The sequence below is a fragment of the Thamnophis sirtalis genome, unplaced genomic scaffold, assembly GCF_051295495.1.
Source record: "Thamnophis sirtalis isolate CommonGarterSnake01/CBP01778 unplaced genomic scaffold, rThaSir2_p1.2 scaffold_10, whole genome shotgun sequence".
NCBI classification, from domain to species: Eukaryota; Metazoa; Chordata; class Lepidosauria; order Squamata; family Natricidae; genus Thamnophis; species Thamnophis sirtalis.
This window is the reverse complement of record NW_028261390.1, coordinates 63,785,718-63,808,270: the sequence shown is the minus strand read 5'-3', so window position 1 is coordinate 63,808,270 and position 22,553 is coordinate 63,785,718. Positions and strand designations below refer to the sequence as shown.

Genomic DNA, 22,553 nt, shown 5'->3' with positions numbered 1-22,553 from the left:
TAACAGTCAGCTGAAGTGGCCTGCAGTACTGCACCCTAATCACTGCGCCACGGCAAATCCTATCCTTGCCTTTGCAGCAAAATTGGGCTCATTGGAAGTGTCATAATCCCTTACGCATTCATTTTGAGGCCAAATACCCATATTTTAAAAACTCTCAGCCATCCCCCTCAGAATGATGCAATCTGACTTTGAAGTATCGGTGGGTGTCATCTGTTCTGACCGAGGCTTCCTGAGAGCATGAAGCAAACTCCTTGTCCCGACAAAAACCCCTTTTATTAATTGTGAGTTCTGCTCATTCACATCCAGCAAAGTCTTTCAAGGGAGGATTTACAGCCACAGACCTTATCTGGCTTGGAGAGCTGCCAGGCCGATATCTGCAAAACCTGGCAAGGAGTCACGAACCAATTAAGTGAACTAATTGTCTCCTGCAAACTCCATTCCCCTTTCGCTCCTCTTTTATTCCCTCTGGGAGGGGCCATTCACCGTCCACCTGTGGCTTTACTTCCAAGTCAACCCCTGTCCTTTAGCTGTACCCTTCGTCTAGCAACTCTGTGCATGTGCACACTGGGAACAGGCTCCAGCTGTTCGTCTGCCTCACTGATGTCTGACTCTCAAGGCAGCTGATAACTGGCATACGGCTCTGGCCCCCTCTCTGCCTCTGACACAGAGCCCTCATCAGAGCCTTCCCCAGACTCCAGGACTGGCCCATCTTCCTCCCCAACCTCCTCACTGTCCGAATGTGCTTCCAGCTCTGCTGGCCACTGGCGGGCCACAACATCACCTCCTTTCTTATCCCTTATCTATTCTTTCTCTTGGGAAGTCAGAAGATTATGAATAATTAGGCATTTGAACACACTGTATGAACAAACAAAACGTATTGTTTATTTCACTTGAAAGAAATCAGTCAACAACATCTTTACTTCCCCCTGTTTAATCACAGAATGACTGTAAGAGCCGAGGTGGCGCAGTGGTTAAATGCAGCACTGCAGGCTACTTCAGCTGACTGCAGTTCTGCAGTTCGGCTGTTCAAATCTCACCGGCTCAGGGTTGACTCAGCCTTCCATCCTTCCGAGGTGGGTAAAATGAGGACCCGGATTGTTGTTGGGGGCAATATGCTGACTCTGTAAACCACTTAGAGAGGGCTGAAAGCTCTATGAAGCGGTATATAAGTCTAACTGCTATTGCTATTGTGGTTCCACCACAAAACCGCAGAGGACAAAATCGCGCTCGACGAAAGCGCGCATTTGACGTCATCACAGCGCGACGAAAACATCGCGCTGTGATCGAAAAATGTAAAAATAAAGCGAAAACCTTACCCTAACCCCCCCAAACCTAACCCTAAACCTAACCCTTAACCTAACCCTAAATCTAACCCTTACCTTTATGTGAATCGGCTTGCTTTAATTTTAATTTTATTTCAATTTTTAATTTTTTGCGTCGCGCTGTGATGACGTCAAATGCGCGCTTTCGTCGAGCGCGATTTTGTCCTCCACGGTTTTGACGGGTCACGTGCTATTGTATGAAAGGGCTTACATGCAGCTACTACAAATGGCTGCAAATATCCTCAGGACCACCAATCGAGAGAGATGCCAAACATCTATAACCCTATACTACCATATGGTGATCAACTGGAGTATGGCCACCAGATTTCGTAGCCCGAAATTATATCCTCCATCCTTTTTTTACTCGGTACCAGATTCTACTCCATCTCTAGTCTCTTAATTGTCTGCCTCCACGCATTCTCTTAGCTTCCTGGACTCCTTCCTCATGAGGAAATGGCCAGTTAACCCTTGATTTGCATTCTAACCAAACAACAAATGTGTTTCATCACATCCTCATGCTTCTGCTAGAGACCTAATGCACACATAATTTGGAACCCACATTCCACACAGCACCAGGAGGCAAGACAAGAAACAATGGATGGAAACTAATCAAGGAGTGAAGTAACCTGGGGTTAAGGAGAAACTCCCTAACAGTGAGGACAGCTAACCAGTGGAAGGGAAGTTGCCTTCAGAAATTGTGGGTGATCCAACGTTGGAGATTTTAGAGAAAAGATTGGACAACCATTCTCATCTTTATCCTTCTTCTCTGCCCTCTTTCGAGGGTTTTCAGCTTGCCTTCAGAAGTTGTAGGGCAGGGATGGCTAAACCTTTTTGTTGTCGAGTGCCAAAAGTGTGTGTGTGCAACAGCACGCCCATGTGCCTGCACCCACAATGCAATGCACGTGTGACCCCCCTGCGTCCCCCCACCCTCTTCCATGTGCCTCACCCGCTGCGCATGTGTGCAACAAAAATGACTCCATGTAATCCATCCACTGATGATGTTGAATTCTTTATATTGAAAAAGCATTTCTTTATAAGTAAGTTATACATCTGTCTGTCTGTCTGTCTGTCTGTCTGTCTGTCTGTCTGTCTGTCTGTCTGTCTGTCTGTCTATCTATCTATCTATCTATCTATCTATCTATCTATCTATCTATCTATCTATCTATCTATCTATCTATCTGTTTCTGTGCTGCGTATGCACAAAATCAAGATACTTGTACTTGGGATAATGTTAATAATACTTGTACACTAGTATCACTACAACATCTTTTGCGATTTTGTACTCTGATTACCATTTTTTTAAAAATCTGGACAGTAAATTACAAAAAAAAATAATCTCTAGAGGTGCATTTGAAGTTAATATCAAATATTACAAGGATGTAACTATTTAAATCTTATTTTAAAAAAAACAACTTTCCGGATTATATGCCCAGCTGTAAATTTGCATTCCAAAACTAAGAAACTCAGAAACATGTCCTAGTTAGGTTAATGGATTGCTCTTAATTTAGATCCAGGATTCCTCTATTAACGCACTAACAAAATTTATCTGGCAGTCTATCTTGAGCGTACAGATATTTTTTGACCTACATACTAAATGGAAGTTAGAGGCTTCTGAATTCAAACAAAGATTCTAGATTTTTTTTTTTTTTAAATTTGGGTCATTTCCCCACCAATGGCATATAGTATTTTTCTTAAATTGCCAATCTTTATTTTTTGTACAATTTTGTACAATCTCGTTGTACAACGAGCCCCGGAGCATTTCCAAAAAGGCATTAAGAGTTGTTAACCTAATTTTGCGAAGCTTCCTCTCCGGCAACATTGTACTGCAAACTAGGGCATATAAAACCTTTGCCAGACCAATCCACGAATACAGCTCAACTGCCTGGAATCCACACTGTATATCGGACATTAACACAATTTGAGTGGGTCCACAGGTATTTCACGAGAAGAGTCCTCCACTCCTCTGCTCACAACAGAATCCCTTAGGCCACCAGGCTTGAAATTTTGGGCTTGGACAACCTAAAACTACGCTTTCTACAGCCTGACCTAAGCGTAGTACACAAAATTGTCTGCTACAACATCCTACCTGTCAACGACTTCTTCAGCTTCAACCTCAATAATACACGGGCAAACAATCAATAGAAACTCAAGGTAAACCGCTCCAAACTCGATTGCAGAAAATACGACTTCAGCAACAGAGTGGTCAACGCCTGGAATACTCTACCCAACTCCATTGTTACATCCTCAAATCCCCATAACTTTAACCTTAAACTGTCTACCGTGGACCTCACCCCATTCCTAAGAGGTCCTTAAAAGGGGTTCTGTTCAAAATTACAATGGGAAGAAATCTCAGGTTCTTAGCTACCCATCTTTATAGAAAGTAAGATTCTTCCTCAGTCTAAGAAGAATTTCTGAACACACAAATATCCTCAATCAAGGATAACTCAAGTAAGGTTGACTCAGCCTTCCAAGATCGGTAAAATGAGGACCCAGATTGTTGGGGGCAATATGCTGACTCTGTAAACTGCTTAGGGAGGGCTATAGAAGCACTATGAAGTGGTATATAAGTCTAAGTGCTAAGGGCTATTGCTATATTGCCCCATAGTGCTTCAGATCACTCTCTGGGCAGTTACAATGATAGCATATTGACCTCAACAGTCCGAGTCCTCATTTTGTCGACCTCGGCTGATAAAAGGCTGAGTCAACCATGAGCCAGTCAGGATTGAACTCCTGGCAGTGAGCAAGCAATACTTAAGATGCTTGTGTGGAGATGTAACTACCTATTGTGGATTCGGTTCCTTGGAGGAATGTCAGAATTAAAGCACAGTGAATCTGGAAATAGCTACAAGCTTCGATGCAGAACAGAAAGCTTTGCAGCTTTAGAACAGACTTCTGTGATCATACCCAATTCTATCTAAATTCTGTTTCCAACTGTGGTTTTACTGATAGTGTTGGACATATCCACTACTGCTCATTGTTTGTATATCATTTAAGGTTGAGTTTCCAGTTGACACTTGTCATAAATATCTTTAATAATGTGATCCTCCTCCTCCTCCTCCTCCATCATTGTTTTTTTTATTCCAAATTAATTTATTGATGTATGAAAGCTTCTTCCTTGATTATGGTTTCTAATCTACCAAGCTGGTCCTGTGTGGGCTGACAAATAATAAGCGCCGAACTTCTGTGCAACATTCTTGTTATCCTGAATCAATAAACTACAGGATGAAGTTAAAAATTATGGGCTACAATCTACCATGCTGGTATAGTGTAAGATGGTGAAACAGATAGAATATGTACATGTACGCGTTGGCATAAATTAATAGCACTTAGAGTTGGTGCTTTACAGCCCACTCTAACAGTTTACAGAGTCAGCGTCTTGTCCCCAACAATCCAGGTCCTCATTTTACCAACCTGGGAAGGATGGAAGACTGAGTCAACCTTGATCCTGCTGAGATTCTAACTGGCAAATTACATGCAGCCAGTAGTCAGCAGAAATAGCCTGCAGTACTGCATTCTAACCACTGCACCACTGTGGCATATCTATCTATCTATCTATCTATCTATCTATCTATCTATCTATCTATCTATCTATCTATCTATCTATCTATCTATCTATCTATCATATCTATCTATCTATCTATCTATCTATCTATCTATCTATCTATCTATCTATCTCTATCTATCTATCTATCTATCTATCTATCTATCTATCTATCTATCTATCTATCTCTATATCTATCTATCTATCTATCTATCTATCTATCTATCTATCTATCTATCTATCTATCTATCTATCTATCTACCCCTCTCTCTCTCTCTCCATCCATCCATCCATCCATCCATCCATCCATCCATCCATCCATCCATCCCTATCTATCTATCTATCTATCTATCTATCTATCTATCTATCTATCTATCTATCTATCTATAATTATGGCTATTTCTTGTTTTTAGCATTATGCTCAAAAGTTGTCTACACATATGGTCTATTCTGCTCTATGCTAAAATAAATATTTGATTGATTAATTGATTGATACAGGTATAACCCCCACCACTGAATTAGGAAACCTCATGGTTCAATATTATCTTGTTAGTTGTGAAAATACACTTAATAAATTAAATTTCCTTTAAAACTGAGTGAAAAGAGAAATGTTAGCAGATGCCATCTGGAATATGTTACTGAAGCAACTTCATCAGACTGATCAGATATAAGGCTAACCATAGTTTAATATAGTGAGTTTGGGAATTGTACGCTTTCCCCATCTTTTCTTCTGATATCACTATGAGGAGTGTGTGTGTGTGTGTGTGTGTTGTGTGTGTGTGTGTGTGTGTGTGTGTAGCCATTTGTTCAGAATGGTATAAGCTCTCCTGCTGGTGCAAGGGGTTGGACTAGAAGACCTCCAAGACCTTCCAACTCTGTTATTCTGTTATTGTTATGTTAAAATATCCCCTTATTTATTTGATGTGCACAAATATGGAACTACTAATAAGAATCTTGAGATCTTCCATATTCCTTATTTTCAGATATTACAAAACACCAGCGAATAATTTCTAGGGCTGTTCACATAGACAGATATAGATAGATGATACCTAGCTAGTTAGGTAGGTAGGTAGATATAGATAGATGATAGATAGGTAGGTAGTTGATAGATAGGCAGGTAGGTAGATAGATAGAGGCAGGTAGTTATAGATAGATGATAAGTAGGTAGATAGGTAGGTAGACATAGATGATAGATAGATAGATAGATAGATAGATAGATAGATAGATAGATAGATAGATGGATGGATGGATGGATGGATGGATGGATGGATGGATGGATGGATGGATGGATGGATGGATGGATGGATATAGACAGACAGACAGACAAAGATAGATGATAGATAGATGGATGGATGGATGGATAGATAGATATAGACAGACAGACAGACAGACAGACAAAGATAGATGATAGATAGATAGGTGGGTAGAAAATAGATAGGTAGATATAGATAGACAGACAGAGAGACAGACATTATAGATACCAATTTTGAATGTCATGTGGACTTGATTTAGGAAAGTATGTGCCTTCTAATGGGAAAAACATTTAGGCAAATCCATTATAAGACTACAAAATTTACATAGCCAGCCTGTGTGTTTCAAACACAGGAATGACGTTTTGTGCTGAAGTTTTTATACACATGAGCAATTACTGAGTAATTCTAGCTCTTTCACATCCCCTTGTGATGGCTGGCAATGATAGTAACTAAGGAAGAAGGGAGAGGTTAAAGAAGGAAAAAAAAAGGGACAATTTCTCTCTCTGTGCAGAATCTTACATTTAAGGAACATGATTGAGTGCACCCCTCTGTGGTTATGGCATCTAGTTAATTAGATAACAGAATAACAGAGGTGGAAGGGACCTTGGAGGTTTTATAGTCCAAGTAGGAAACCCTGTACCATTTCAGAGAAATGACTGTCCAATCTCTTCTTAAAAACCTCTAGTGTTGGATCACCCACCATTTCTGGAGGCAAGTTATTCCACTAATTAATGGTTATAACTGTCAGGAAATTCCTCCTTAGTTCTAGGTTGTTTCTCTCCTTGATTAGTTTCCATCCGTTGCTTCTTGTTCTGCCTTCAGGTGCTTTGCAGAGTAAGTTGACTGCCTCTTCTTTGGGGCAGCCCCTGAGATATTGGAACACTGCCGTCCGGTTGCCACTAGTTCTTCTTTTCATTAAAGTAGACATACTCAATTCCTTCAGCCAATACCATTATAGACGCTACAGAGGTGGTATTCAGCAGGTTCGGACCAGTTCTGGAGAACCGGTAGCGGAATTCAAGATGGCGGTCATGGCCATGTAACCGACGCTCTGCAACTTTGAAATGTGTACCATGGAATAAGGCTGAGGCTTCAAGGGCAGACACAGCTGTCATCTTGACTTTTTGGACACTCCTCTTACTCCATCTCTGCTCTTCATTAAAGGGTTTTTTTGGGGAGAGGGAGGGGCGAGGAACGGATGTCAAGCGTGTTTTTGACTCTGGTGACTGGCTGGACAATTCCCTGCAGTTTTCAGAAGTGGCCTTCCATTGCCTCTTTCCTAGTGCTAAGATTGGCCCGAGGTTACTCAGCTGGCTTTGTGCTTAAGGTTGGACTAGAACTCATGGTCTACTGATTTCTAGCCTGATGCTTTAACCACTAGACCAGGGGTCGGCAACCTTAAACATTGAAAGGGCCACAAACGCTCTAACTGGAAGCCCCCACATTCAATTCTGGAGCCGACCGGAAGTGCGATTTCCCCCACCATAGAGTCTCCTCCTAGCGTGGCATCCTTTTTCCTCTACCTGCCCTATCCATTGTGGAGCTGACAGGCGAGAGGGAGCCACAACAGAGGAATGAAAGAGCCACATGCGGCTCCAGAACCGCAGGTTGCCGGCCCTTGCACTAGACCAAACTAACTTTCTCTTCGTGAAAGTAGCCTGATGTTTTTCAGGCTTCTGATCCAGCTTGAAAACAGATGGCATTGCTTTAAGGAATCCATTTGTTGAAGTGGTCGTGATTCTTAAAATAGCCATAGCACGCACGCACGCACACACACACACCTTGATGTTTTGCAGAAACATCAATGAATCGGGCTACTTTAACAATCAGCAGAGACCTAATGCTGTGCTTGGAAGCCCTTTGGAATAATTTTCAAAGGGTATATAAACCTAGAGGAGAGCATACCCTAAAGGCTCTTTCTTCACGTCCCAAAAAGCGAAGACCTTGGAGGCAACTAGAGCAGGGCCAAGTTTAACTCACACAGGCAGAGAAAAACAAGTGATTCACAGTCACACTTGGCTACAAGATAAACAACTTTTTTTTCATTTCTAATTTGGAAATGTCTAGTTTACAGTTGATTTGTTTTTCTCTGCTCAGGAAAGCTATTTTGAGAAGTCTTTTGAACAAAAGTCATTACTGCTTACAAATCATCGTACAATTCATTACCCTCGGTGCCTGCCTTCAAAAGTTTAAATCTTTTTCATACACACAGATCGTTGCTTAAAATATTCCCTGCTTAAAATACGCTACAGATTCTTCCACCCCAGCCGGTCACAGCGACCTGTGGGGCCACGGATATTTTCTGTGACATGGGATGAAATGAATGGGTACCAATTTTGTTCTGTTTTTGGGGGGAGCAGGGGAGAAGGAAGAAGGCAGAAAAATCTTTCAACGCTACACTTCTTTATCTCCCCCCCTGTCAGATTTGGAAAAAGAACAAGGAATGCTTTTCACATTTTGACAGGTCAGTACAACTTTTCACATCCACGTCCAACTTGAATGGTGGCAAATGTCACAACGGGAAAAAAAAACTATACATTTATATTTGGGGAATATATCTGGGAGGTCAGTGTAGCAAATGCAATAAGAAACACTTTTTCCCCCCTAGTGCAAAAGGCTCAGACATTCATGGTATCATATTGCAAATAACATATATTCACTCATCTTTTGATTTAAAAAAAACCCTAGGTCACAAACCATGCATCTCCTTGGTGGGTTTGTATGTATGTATGTATGTATGTATGTATGTATGTATGTATGTATGTATGTTGCATTTGTGCTGATAAATAAATAGAGACTATTATAGATCTCCCTTTATTTATTTATCATCACAAATGCAACACAAAAATGGTTTTCTGCCTGGAAGGCTCCTAGGGTGGAGATGAAAGGCAAAAGGGAAGCAGTATGCTCCCTCCCATGTTTGGGCATACCGGGTGCTTTGACATAACACTGTATGTGTGTATGTGTGTGTATGGATGGCCTCTTGTGATGAGCCGATAGACAGAGAAAGGAAGCAGTATGCTTCCTCCCATATTTGGGCAAACCAGGGGTTATGACACAATACATACCTATTTCCCTGGCTTAGCTGATAAAGGAGGAGAGCCTGTGGCCTAGTGGCTAATACAACTGCCTAATATGTAATACAGCCAGGTTTGAATCCCAGTAAGGGTATGGCTAGCTGATGAGAGCTAAATAGCTTGAAATAGATCTATACCAGTCTCCCTTTATTTATTTATCAGCACAAATATAACAAATGTAACAAAAAGGCAACAGTAAAAAAATATTGGGTTCTGTCTGAATGGTCTCTTGTGACGAGCCGAAGGATAGAGAATGGAAGTGTCTGTCTGTCTGTCTGTCTGTCTGTCTATCTATCTATCTATCTATCTATCTATCTATCTATCTATCTATCTATCATCTATCTATCTATCTATCTATCTATCTATCTATCTATCTATCTATCTATCTATCTATCTATCTATTTTGTTGTTATATTTGTGTCTTATCGTTTTCCCAGGAACTCAGGTGGGATAAAATAAGCAGGGCATAATGTAGTAGACATTTAATTCCCATAATGTTTTTTTTTTAATATTTCTCAACATACTTAATAGACCACTGTAATTCCATCAGTTAATGGGACAGATAAACAACTGCCACGTAACAGGAATAGAAGTTGGGTCATCAACGAATCCCTATCATTTATCATCTCCCAATTATGTTATATGCGTGTGTGTGTGTGTGTGTGTGTGTGTGTGTGTGTGTATGTATATATGTATATGTATCACTGATCTTCTTGCAATGTCCCCCCAAAAGTACAAATTTCAGATAGGAAATAAATAGAGGAGGATACACGGATCGTCTGCTTCTTAATAAAATTCTGCACATTTTAATCAGAGGTCACTGTGTTCACACACACGATCGCTTTACCTTCATAAACATGCTGAATCCTGTTTTCAGAAGATCGGTCAGCCCAGAAGACATGTGTTCAATATCAACGGGGTCAGGTCGATCAGGGTTGTAAATTTCTTCCACCACTTGCTTCACCAATGGCTTATAAGATGCCTTGAAAGAAAATCACCCCTATTTGTTAAAATTAAATACATTGCATTTTTCAAAGTGAACATAATAATGAGGGGTGGCAATCACTTACCTTCCCTACCGGTTCGCAAATGTGAGCGCGCACGCGCTCACCCTACCTACAGCGCATGCGCTTTGCCTAAAAAAGAATCCGTTTTTGCCCTCCCCGGAAGCACTCTGTAGCACTCCGGACATCCAGTTTTCGTCCTCCCCGGCCCTCAGAAGCACTCTGCAAACCAAAAACAGCCCCGTGAAGGCACAGAGGGTTTGGGAGGCCAAAAACGGGCCTGTTTTTGGCCTGCAAACTGTTTCTGGGGGGGGGGGGGGCAGAGAGGGAGAAAACGGAACGTGAGGAGGCCAAAAACTATTTTTTGTCTTGTTTTTCTCTTCTAAATCTAGGTGCGTCTTATAGTCCGAAAAATATGGGAATACAAATGGCTGTCAGGTAAATAATTTCACTGATATTACACAGTGATCTTCATTCGTGATACTCTTCAATTACGCTGCATTAATCATCACTGAAGCTGGATGGTTTGAATTCCCCGAAAACCATTGTACAATAGCACTCTACCCCTGCTTAAAATAAATATCTGTTGTGATACAAGTGTACACATTATTAGAACGATGCAGGATTAAACTGCAAAATAATTAAAAGCTTTTAGTTAGTGGGGGGGAAAACCCTACCATATTCAATTTTATGGACTTATGCAATTACTATGCTGTAAATCTAAAGTATTAAACAGTGAATAACAACAATTAAAGTAGGAAGCTTATAATTTACAAAAATTAGTGGCAGGCAACATTTCTTACTTTTGCTATTCCAAGAAAGCCCCTCTCTAGTTTTCTTAGAAAACTCCTGCTGAATCAAGTTGTGGAAATTATAAACGGAAGTGCCACTTATCTTGGAGGGTGGGGAAATGAAAAACAAATGAGAAACTAACCACTTAATCTGAAACAACTTGAAAGAAATAAAAATATTTTCCAAAGCAATTACAGCCATCAGCATTTATTTCTTCATCCAGCTTTTTGGAACATCAGTGTCCCTTTTTTCCTTCTACCCAAGCGAAAAAGAAAATTAGATGCACTGGCCAAAACGTCCTGATCACACATTTTTACACTCATTCTCGGAGACACAGCTCTTTACTATACTGCTTGATGTTGTGAATTCAATAAGAAACATATTTATGCAATATGAGGCATTTGAATAAGTTACCAAAACATCCAATGTATGGAATTAAGAAGGATAACTATTTTTTCTGATGTAATGAAGAGCTGCTTGCAAGGCAAGTTATATTTCACAAATGGATCATATTAATAGCAATAGCAGTTAGACTTATATACTGCTTCATAGGGCTTTCAGCCCTCTCTAAGCGGTTTACAGAGTCAGCATATCGCCCCCACAGTCTGGGTCCTCATTTCACCCAACTCGGAAGGATGGAAAGCTGAGTCAACCTTGTGCCGGTAAGATTAGAACCGCTGAACTGCAGATAACAGTTAGCTGAAATGGCCTGCAGTACTGCACCCTAACCACTGAGCCACCTCGGCTCTTAAGAGTGATTTATCACCGAGGCTGCAACAGTTGGTTAACTATCCACTAAGGATGGTCACCTTTTCGTATACAGCTTGAGTATAAATTATACTAAGACTAACATAAGCCTAAGGTGCAGTGGTTATTAGAATGCAATATTGCAGGCTAACTCTGCCCATAGTCAGGAGTTCGATCGTGACCGGCTCAAGGTTGACTCAGCCTTCCATCCTTCCGGGGTTGGTAAAATGAGGACCCAGATTGTTGGGGGCAAGAGGCTGACTCTGTAAACCACTTTGAGAATGCTGTAAAGCAGTGTTTTTCAACCTTTTTTGTGCAAAGGCACACTTTTTTCATGAAAAAAATCACGAGGCACACCACCATTAGAAAATGTTAAAAAAATTTAACTCTGTGCCTATATTGACTATATATAAAGTGTTTTTCCCACGGCACACCTTACACTATGTCACGGCACACTAGTGTGCCGCGGCACAGTGGTTGAAAAACACTGCTGTAAAGCACTATGAAGTGGTATATAAGTCTAACTGCTATGGCTATTACCTTTGGTCCAGCTTAATGCAAGCTGAAGCTTCTGAATATGAGATTTGCTACCCTATCAAGGTGACAGCATAAAAAGTTCTGTTTTTGTTGTAAGGCTGTGCAGTTACGGTTTTGTTCCTTTTTTCCTCTGGCTTTATGCTGCAATTAATTTCGTTTTTCCTCTCCTCTAATAGATGGGAAGGCATAGGGTGCAAACACAAGTGATATCGGGAGAGGGTCAAGATCGATACACACAGTGATATTCAGTACCAATGCTGCTGACCTATCTTGTCCCATTTTGCCCAGCACATTGATCCAAAATCTGTATAAAACCCGCTTTAAAATGTTGCCCAACAGGTTGGAGAAGAGTAACGCAAACATGCTGATGATAACCAGGTTTATCTCCAGCAAAGACCACGGAAGGAAATGGCACCTTTATCCTCTGCTTAAATTCACTTAGTGCAGTGGTTCCCAAATTTAGCAACTTTAAGACTTGTGGACTTCAACTCCCAGAATTCTCCAGCCAGCAAAGCTGGCTGGAGAATTCTTGGAATCAAAGTCCACAAGTCTTAAAGTTGCCAAGTTTGGGAACCGCTGACTTAGTGGGCTGGGTGTGAGAGAATAAACTTAAGCCAAATCCCCAAAAGATGGTGTGACGTTGATAAACTGACTTGGGAATTTAGGTTCATCCTCTTTGGATTGGGATTACAATTTCTCTGAAAGATCAGATGCTCTGTGGCCGCTCTTTGATTTTCAGCCGTACCTATCTTTTTTTTAAAAAAGAATATTTATTTTGCAGGGACAAGGGCTGATTGTATACAGTTATGCCTGTTCCTGAGGCAATCAGATCATTTACATCTGTGTTAGCAATAGCAATAGCAGTTAGACTTATATACCGCTTCATAGGGCTTTCAGCCGTCTCTAAGCAGTTTACAGAGTCAGCATTTTGCCCCCAACAATCCGGGTCCTCATTTTACCCACCTCGGAAGGATGGAAGGCTGAGTCAACCCTGAGCTGGTGAGATTTGAACAGCCGAACTGTAGAACTGCAGTCAGCTGAAGTAGCCTGCAGTGCTGCATTTAACCACTGCGCCACCTCGGCTCTTAACTTGTGTTCTGACCTAAGCTTCACAAAATCATGAAGCAGACTCCTTGTCCCAACAAAACTCCTTTTTATTAAGCTAATGTGAAATCCTCTCATTCACATACAGCAAAGTCTTTCGGCAAGCCATCTTTCAAGGGTGAATTTACAACCACAGACCTTATCAGGCTGGGAGAGCTGCTAGGACGATATCTTCCAAACACAACGCAGTACAAGTTAATACTTGGCAAGGAGTCTCTGAGAGTCACAAACAAATCTTCACACTAATTAAAGGAACAAATTGTCTCCTGCAAACTCCACTCCCCTTTCGCTCCTCTTTATTCCCTCTGGGAGGGGCCATTCACCGTCCATCTGTGCCTTTACTCCCGAGTCGGCCCTTGTTCCTTAGCTGTTCCCTTCTCCTGGCAGCTCTGCGCATGTGCCCATCGGGAACAGGCTCCAGCTGTTCTTCTGCCCCACTGATCTCTGACTCCGAAAGCAGCTGAAAGCTGTCGGACAGCACTGGCCCCATCTGTGCCTCTGATGCACAGCACTCATCAGAGCCTTTCCCAGACTCCAGGACTGGCCCATGTTCCTCCCCAACCTCCTCACTGTCTGCCACCAGCTCCGCTGGGCTGCTGGTGGGCCACAACTACAACATTTGGTCTTGATTGCTGCAATGCATTTTACATGGCCCCCCTCCATGCAGAAGACAGCAGGGATCTTGGCTGCAAAACAGTTCTGGAAACAGATCCGCATTGGGCATGATTTAGGGCGTTGCTTTGAGAGCCCTGAAAAGTTGAGGACCTGACTATTCTGCTCCACAGCTCTCGTTATGAATTTATGGCGTTAATAAGATCAGCGGGAGAGGTCCTTTGGAACACGTCCCTGCTGGGAGAGATCTGTCTTTTTGGCAGACAGGAGAGGCCTCCCTTCGGTGGCTGAAAAGGCTCTGGAATGTACTCCCTCCTAAGTGGGCTTCACACCCTCAGTGGTTAGAACATTTGTATAGATACGCCTCCTTTGACTGTCTTTTAATTTATATATATATATATATACACACATACACACACACACACACACACACACACACACATATATATATACACATACATATATATACATATATACACACACACACACACACACACACACATATATATATACACATACATATATATACATACACACACACACACACACATATATATATATATACACATATGTCTGTCTGTCTGTCTGTCTGTCTATCTATCTATCTATCTATCTATCTATCTATCTATCTATCTATCTATCTATCTATCTATCTATCTATCTATCTATCTATCTATCTATCTATCTATCTATCTATCTATCTATCTATCTATCTATCTATCTATCTATCTATGATTTTTTTTTACAACCCCCGGTATGCCCAAATATGGGAGTAAGATCACTACTTCCATTTTCTGTCCTTCGGCTCATCACAAGAGACCATCCAGGCAGAAACCCAATATTTTTACTGTTGCCTTTTTGTTACATTTTGTTGTATTTGTGCTGATAAATAAATAAAGGGAGACTAGTATAGATCTATTTCAAGCTATTTAGCTCTCATCAGCTAGCCATACCCTTACTGGGATTTGAACCTGGGCTATATTACATACTAGGCAGACATCTTAGCCCTTAGGCCACAGGCTCTTATCCATTATCAGCGAAGCCAGGGTGAAAGGTATCTATTAGATTTTTTTTTTATAAATATATATATGGCTTAGTGGCTAGTACAACTGCCTGATATGTAATACAGCCCAGGTTCGATTCCCAGTAAGGGTATGGCTAGCTGATGAGAGCTAAATAGTTTGAAATAGATCTATACTAGTCTCCCTTTATTTATTTATCAGCACAAATGCAACACAAATGTAACAAAGGCAACAGTAAAAATAATGGCTTTCTGTCTGGATGATCTCTTGTGATGAGCCGATAGACAGAGAAAGGAAGCAGTAGGCTTCCTCCCATATTTGGGCATACCAGGGGCTGTGACACAATACATACCTATTTCCCTGGCCTAGCTGATAAAGGAAGAGAGCCTGTGGCTTAGTGGCTAATATAACTGCCTGATATGTAATACAGCCCAGGTTCGATTCCCAGTAAGGGTATGGCTAACTGATGAGAGCTAAATAGCTTGAAATAGATCTATACTAGTCTCTATTTATTTATCAGCACAAATGCAACATACACACACACACACACACAACCTTTAAAACTTCATTTTCAATTTTAGATTTTGAAGTTGTAGCAAGCGTTCATCAGACGAGAAAGGCAAGCTATGAGAGAGAGGAGGGAGGGGGGAGGGAAGGGGGAGAGCGGAGAGAGCAAGGGAGACGGAGAGCGAGAAAGTGGGAGGTAGACAGAGAGCGAGGTAGGAGAGAGACAGAGAGAGGCAGAGAGAGAGAGACCGAGACAGAGAGAGAAAGAGAGATATTTTAATCTGTAGGCTTTCGGTAATTTATGGGAATGCTGCTTGGATGTCAAATATAAAGCTGCCATCATTCAAACCAATTGCTACAGTTTTAGCAATTATGGTAGTCTTAAAAAAAAAAAACAACCCATGGTGGCACATGGAGGAAAGATGTATTCTAAAAACTCAGTTATGGAGAGCAAGATGGATTTTATATCCAAACATCACACAATGTGGGTCACGTTCAGGAAAATGTAGTTTTGGTTGCCTGCCAGGGTGGAAGAGATGAAGACTGATTAGAGAAACACATGTCAACTTGCCTGCTGGCTGTGGCTTCCCGGGATATGTACAGAATTAAACTGTTTCATGTGCGTCCGAGCTCGGCTCACATCCCGTAGGCTCTTAAAGATCTCATTCACTGCCGCCGTGGCTTTTTGAAGTGTAACCTTGGTGGAGGACTCACAACCTGAAAGAAGGGAAGATGAGTTAGTGGGGGAAATTGTTCGGTTCCACCACAAAACCGCGGTAGACTAAAGCGCGCTCGACGAAAGCGCGTCATCACAGCGCGACGAAAACAGCATGCTGTGAGCGGTAAAGTTAAAATTAACGCGTAAATCTAAACCTAACCCCCCCAAACCTAACCCTAACCCTAACCCTAAACCTAACCCTTAACCTAACCCTAAACCTAACCCTTAACCTAACGCTAAACCTAACGCTAACCCTTAACCTAACCCTAACCCTAACCCTAACACTTAACGTAACCCTAAACCTAACCCTAACCCTTAACCTAGCCCTAACCCTAACCCTAAACCTAACCCTTACCTTTACGTGAATCAGCTTGCTTTAAAAGCGCTTTTTAAAGCGCCCTTTTTTCTCCGCAGTCATATTTGTCGCGCTGCTGATAATGTCAGGTACGCGCTTTAATCAGGCGTGCTTTAGTGGACCGCGATTTTGTCGTGCCATGAATTGTTCAAGGCTGGCACATCCCTACAACTTGAGGTTTTCTTTCTACTCCTACTGGGGGTCTGGCAAACTTGCCAAATGCCATACAAACGAAAAGCACTCGATTTGGACGCCACATTTGATAAGTTACAGCAGAGAATAAAAACTCACCAGTTTATGGGATTCAGCTACAATTTTTTTTAAAAAAAATCTAGTTATAAGAGACATTATGAGTTTTACCCTGAGAAACAGTACAACCTGACACTTGCACACAAGACATTTTAGTTTTCTTTATAATCCAAGTTTATAATAGCAATAGCAATAGCAATAGCAGTGGACTTATATACCGCTTCATAGGCCTTTCAGGCCTCTCTAAGCGGTTTACAGAGAGTCAGCATATTGCCCCCAACAATCTGGGTCCTCATTTTACCCACCTCGGAAGGATGGAAGGCTGAGTCAACCCTGAGCCGGTGAGATTTGAACCGCTGACCTGCTGATCTAGCAGTAGCCTGCAGTGCTGCATTTTAACCACTGCGCCACCTTGGCTCACACATATATTCATAAGGTCTTTCTGTCCCGTTTTTGCATCTGCCATGGATTTTTTTTAAAAAACCTACCCAGATAGCTGAACATATAGTTAAATATGTGTTTGTGAATGAATTTTCCAACAAAGTAATATAATAATAGTAGAATAACAGAGTTGGAAGGGACTTTGGAGGTCTTCTAGTCCAATCCCCTGCTTAGGCAGGAAACCCTACACCACTTCAGACAAATGGTTATCCAACATCTTCTTAAAAATGTCCAGTGTTGGAGCATTCACGACTTCTGGAGGCAAGCTGTTCCACTGATTAATTGTTCTGTCAGGAAATTTCTCCTCAGTTCTAAATTGCTTCTCTCCTGGATCAGTTTCCACCCAGTCTTACCCTCAGGTGCCTTGGAGAATAGTTTGACTCCCTCTTCTTTGTGGCAGCCCCTGAGATATTGGAACGCTGCTATCATGTCTCCCCTAGTCCTTCTTTTCATTCAACTAGACATATCCAGTTCCTTCAACCGTTCCTCATATGTTTTAGCCTCCAGTCCCCTAATCATCTGTCTTGGTCTTCTCTGTGTGGGTGACCAAAAAAAAGTGACTAAAGTATTTTGTAAGTAAGAACGACCAAAGTATTTTGCTTTAAATAGGCCTACTAGAGCAGGGGTCTCCAACCTTGGCCACTTGAAGACTTGTGGACTTCAACTCCTAGAATTCCTCAGCTTTGCTGGCTGAGGAATTCTGGGAATTGAAGTCCACTAGTCTTCAAGTGGCCAAGGTTGGTGACCCCGGTACTAGAGCATATATTGCGACGAGAAGTGCAACGCAACGATTTTGTGAAAGGTGATCTGGGCAAAATCTCAAGAGATTCACAAACGCTAAAGAATGTCATTCCCGTTCCAGAGGCTTGGATTCAATTCTTACTTGGCAATGTATCTACAGGTCTCTTTTTTTGGAGCTTTAAAACCTGTCCCATTGAGCCGCACTTAAGAAATAAGATAATTAATTAGTCAGTGGTAGTTTTAATTAGTCAGTGGTAATTTTGCAAAGACACCAGGACGGATCTGAAGTAGGTGGCAACGTTATGTTTAATAGCAAGGTTTGAAAAACACGAACCCCTTATGACTCCCCATTCCTTGAAATTGAATTTTCATAGAGCAAGAAAGAAAGGTTTTTGAGTTTCGAAAGAACATTAGAAAGGCCTTTTACTTGAGGCAGAAACAATTTTGAAAAAAGTAACACAGATTCAAGGATTGCACTGGCTTTATTTTCTGACAATCATAGTTATTGCAAGTCCCAAGGCTTCTTTATATCAATCAGTTAAGACTACAGAATATATATGTCCTTCTCCTTTATACAAAACTATTTACTAAGTCAGCATTACAATTGCTATTAATCTTCTCATCGTTCCTATCACCCATCTCCTCCCACTTATGACTGTAACTTTGTTGCTTGTATCCTTACGATTTATATTGATTGTTTCCTAATATGATTCGTGACCCGACAAAAGCGCGAACGTCAAAAGCGCGGCGCTAAAACCGCAATGTCAAAAGCGCGCCGACAACAGCGCGCCGACAACAGCGCGCCGACAGAAACGCGATTTAAGTTAAGGTAAGGTTTAGGGTTAGGTTTAGGGTTAGGTTTAGGGTTAGGTTACAGCGCGCTTCTGTCGGCGCGCTGTTGTCGGCGCGCTTCAGCGCTCATTCGTCATGCGGTTTTGTCGGCGCGGTTTTCTCATCGCGGTTTAGTCAGGCGCGCTTTTGTCGTTCGCGCATTTGTGGTGGAACCATATGATTTGATTGCTTATTTGCACCCTAGGACTCTCATTAAGTGTTGAACTTTATGATTCGTGACGAATGTATCTTGTCTTTTTATGAACACTGAGAGCATCTGCACCAAAGACAAATTCCTTGGGTGTCCAATCACACTTGGCCAATAAATCTAATCTAATCTAATCTAATCTAATATAATATAATGATCCTACGTATAGTTATGGAACCTGCTGGTTTTCCATACAGCATTTAATGTGGCTGGAGGTTACATGTAATAGTTAATTTTTCAAGGTGCTCAGGCGTATTTAATCCTTATAACCTGTTAATCAAATCAGAAAAGTTTGACTTCTTTAATTGTAGCTACAGTGCTATATTACCTGCAGCATTTGCATTGTCAACTATCCACTGTTCATGCTTTATTGACTTCATAAGGTTTAACAATTTTATTAATATTTTTTATTTGTAGGGTATGGGTCTCTTAGGTAAACTCCCCGTTGGGAGAGCGAGTACGTTCAGAGAAGCATTGTTAGAGTTGTGTTGGAGAACACACAAACCAGCATACAGAGACAGTGCAGTTTAAATAGACTTACTTTCTTGGAAATAGAGGTATCAGAGTCCATCAAAACAGTCCAAGTCATACACGGATAATTCAATCAGTTATCAACGTCTTTCAGTTAAGGGATAATCCAAATAACATAGTCCAGTAACAGATAATCAATCCAGTAATCAAGGTTTGCTAACAGTTGCAAAACTTACAACAGCTCACGGCACTTTCTAACAGCCAGCTTCCAAAACACTCAGATCAGATCAGCCCAGCATCTAACGAACAGAGAGAGCTAACAGTCCTTCTGGCTCCCTCTGATGGCCAAAACAGCAACCAATCACATTTTACAGTATGATTTAAAGTAACAGTTACACCATTGTTACATGATTTATATATTGCCAACCCAACCATTAGAATTATATTCCTAACAGGGTCCTTCACTGTAATTGACGACATCATTGCGATATCATTTTTGTACCATTACGACATCATTTTTCATGGCATCTAGGACATTACTTTCACAGCAAAGTTCTAGCAAACTTGATTCTACATGTTCCTTTTACAAAACTTTTTCTCTCCCTTACTATTAAGTACTGTATTATGTATTATATATACTGTATTATGTGGCCTGGAAGAGATGTTTATTCGAATACTGCCTTCCTCTAATCCACCATTCCCACTTTCAATTCAGAAACAGAGTACAGATTGCAGATCTTGCCACACACTAAGAAAATTCAACACAGTGCAGAGAATTAAAATGTATTCAACGGTATGTTTTTAAAAAGGGCCAGTAACCAGTGGTTGAGCTGCCATCTTGTTGAGTATCATCACTTTTCCTGTCACCATAGCAACCACCCAAGCATTTATACAGCAACTGTAGGATGATGATGAGTAAATGTTAAAATATCACCGTGTGGGGATAAATTTCTGCCATTAGTTCTAACATATGACATCCTTTTAAATTAATAAGACTAAAATGTTCAGACTGCCCAGGACTTTGGCAGTCTACGGAATCATTTATCAGGACAAAAACAGAACTGCCTCCATTCAGCGACAGCAGCCGGAGGCGTCTTCGGTTGGTTTGAACTAGTCTTGGAAAACAAAGTCAGAACATTTCTGGTCTCTTCATAACAATGCTATATAAGTGTTTATTTGAACTTTTATAGATGCCATAACTCTCTCAAGCTATTTTTTACTTTGGAGAGCTGAGTTGAAAACACTTGTTTTCCAAGAGGGAATAAATTCACTATCACTGCAACCTGTGGTTGTGTAAATTTAAAATTTTATACAAAAATATAAAAATCTCTTACATACACACACACACTGTATATATGTGTATATACAGACACAGACATACATTTTTGCTGATAAATAAATGAAGGGAGACTAATATAGGTCTATTTCAAGCTAATTAGCGCTCATCAGCTAGCCATACCCTTACTAGGATTTGAACTTTGGCTGTTTCACATGTTAAGCAGTTATATTAACCTCTAAGCCACAAGCTCTCCTTCCTTATCAGCTGAGCCAGGGGAATGATTAAGTGTTTTGTCAAAGCACCTAGTATGCCTGATAAGGTAGGAGAACTTGTGGCTTAGAGTTTAGGGTTAGGGATATATATATAAAGGGAGACTAGATTCAAACCTGGGCTGCTATTACATGTTAGGCAGTTGTATTAGCCTCTAAGCCACATGCTCTCCCTCTTTGAATCAGCCTATATGATATATTGTATTTTATCTATCTATCTATCTATCTATCATCTATCTATCTATCTATCTATCTATCTATCTATCTATCTATCTATCTATCTATCTATCTATCTATCATCTATCTATCTCTATCTCTATCTCTATCTCTATCTCTATCTCTATCTCTATCTCTATCTCTATCTCTATCTCTATCTCTATCTATCTATCTCTATCTATATATATAGTGTCACAACCCCTGGTATGTCTAAATATGGGAGGGAGCATACTGCTTCCCTTTTCTGTCTATCGGCTCACTCTGGGAGCCATCCAGGCAGAAAGCCATATATGTATGTATATATGTATATATGTGTATGTATATATATGTATGTCAAAACCCAGCCTGAAGATGGCGAGTGAGACCTCGCCGAAACATCGCCAAGACAATCTCAATCTTAGACAAGAAAAGACCCGAATACAACAAGACCAGTATATATGTGTGTGTGTAAATAAATATAAAACAATTCAAGCTGATTGCTCATACTCCCCCCCCCCCTTCTTAAGAAAAGAGTCGATGCAGATGGTTGCCAGGTATCTCCTATAGTTATTGGTTGATCCTGATTTTTTGGAATTATTCTAATACAGGGGTGTCAAAGTTAAGGCCCGCGGGTCGGATCCAGCCCACGGGGTGCTTAGATCTGACCCCCAGGGCCACCTTGGAAACAGCGAAGGACTGGCCCAGCGTTGTCCCTGTCAGTGAAAACAGTCTCCCAATTTCAGTTTTCGGCTGGGACGGCCTCCTGCAACCCTCTGCCAGCACAAATGGACCTCAGGAGGGCCATGTGCACTACATTTTGAATTGCATATCTCAGAGAAGCCTAACTTTAACCACTCCTTCACATTAAATCCCAAGATAATTCCCTCCCCCCTGAAAGTTAGTCTTAAAGGCAGCCCCCATGTAACACAGTACCATCATTGCCTCTAAAGAGTCACTTGAAAGTAAAACCAGCAATTAGATTTAAGCATGCAATTCAAGGAAGCTTAACGCTAATCCAAACTTTACACTTAACTGCAATGCAAATGTTTAACCATTAAAAAAAAAAAAAACTCCTGGTAGATATTCCCCCCCCACAATACTTTATGAGTATTACTAACCATACAATCTCATCCTAAAGCCATAAAAAATAATCACAAAACTCCAGGAAGCCTAATGCTTCATGCTATCTTTATCTTCACTCCATAGAGATTTTAAAGTTACTCTTGGCAATTACGTGTGACGTCACCAACTCAAAGGCGACAACCATTCATAAAAACT

At 41.1% G+C, this 22,553-nt stretch overlaps 1 protein-coding gene across 2 annotated transcripts in view; it reads right to left on the bottom strand.

Annotated features, from left to right (window-relative positions):
- The window catches only part of SCFD2 (sec1 family domain containing 2), a 200,635-nt gene that overhangs the window by 73,556 nt on the left and 104,526 nt on the right, over nucleotides 1-22,553 (bottom strand). For both annotated transcript variants that reach the window (XM_087724747.1, XM_087724746.1), the window contains exons 6-7: nucleotides 16,090-16,235; nucleotides 10,041-10,175 (exon numbers count right to left, since the gene is read on the bottom strand). In XM_087724747.1, the coding sequence (XP_087580873.1) occupies nucleotides 10,041-10,175; nucleotides 16,090-16,235 (281 nt within the window). The remainder of the gene's footprint in view (nucleotides 1-10,040; nucleotides 10,176-16,089; nucleotides 16,236-22,553) is intronic.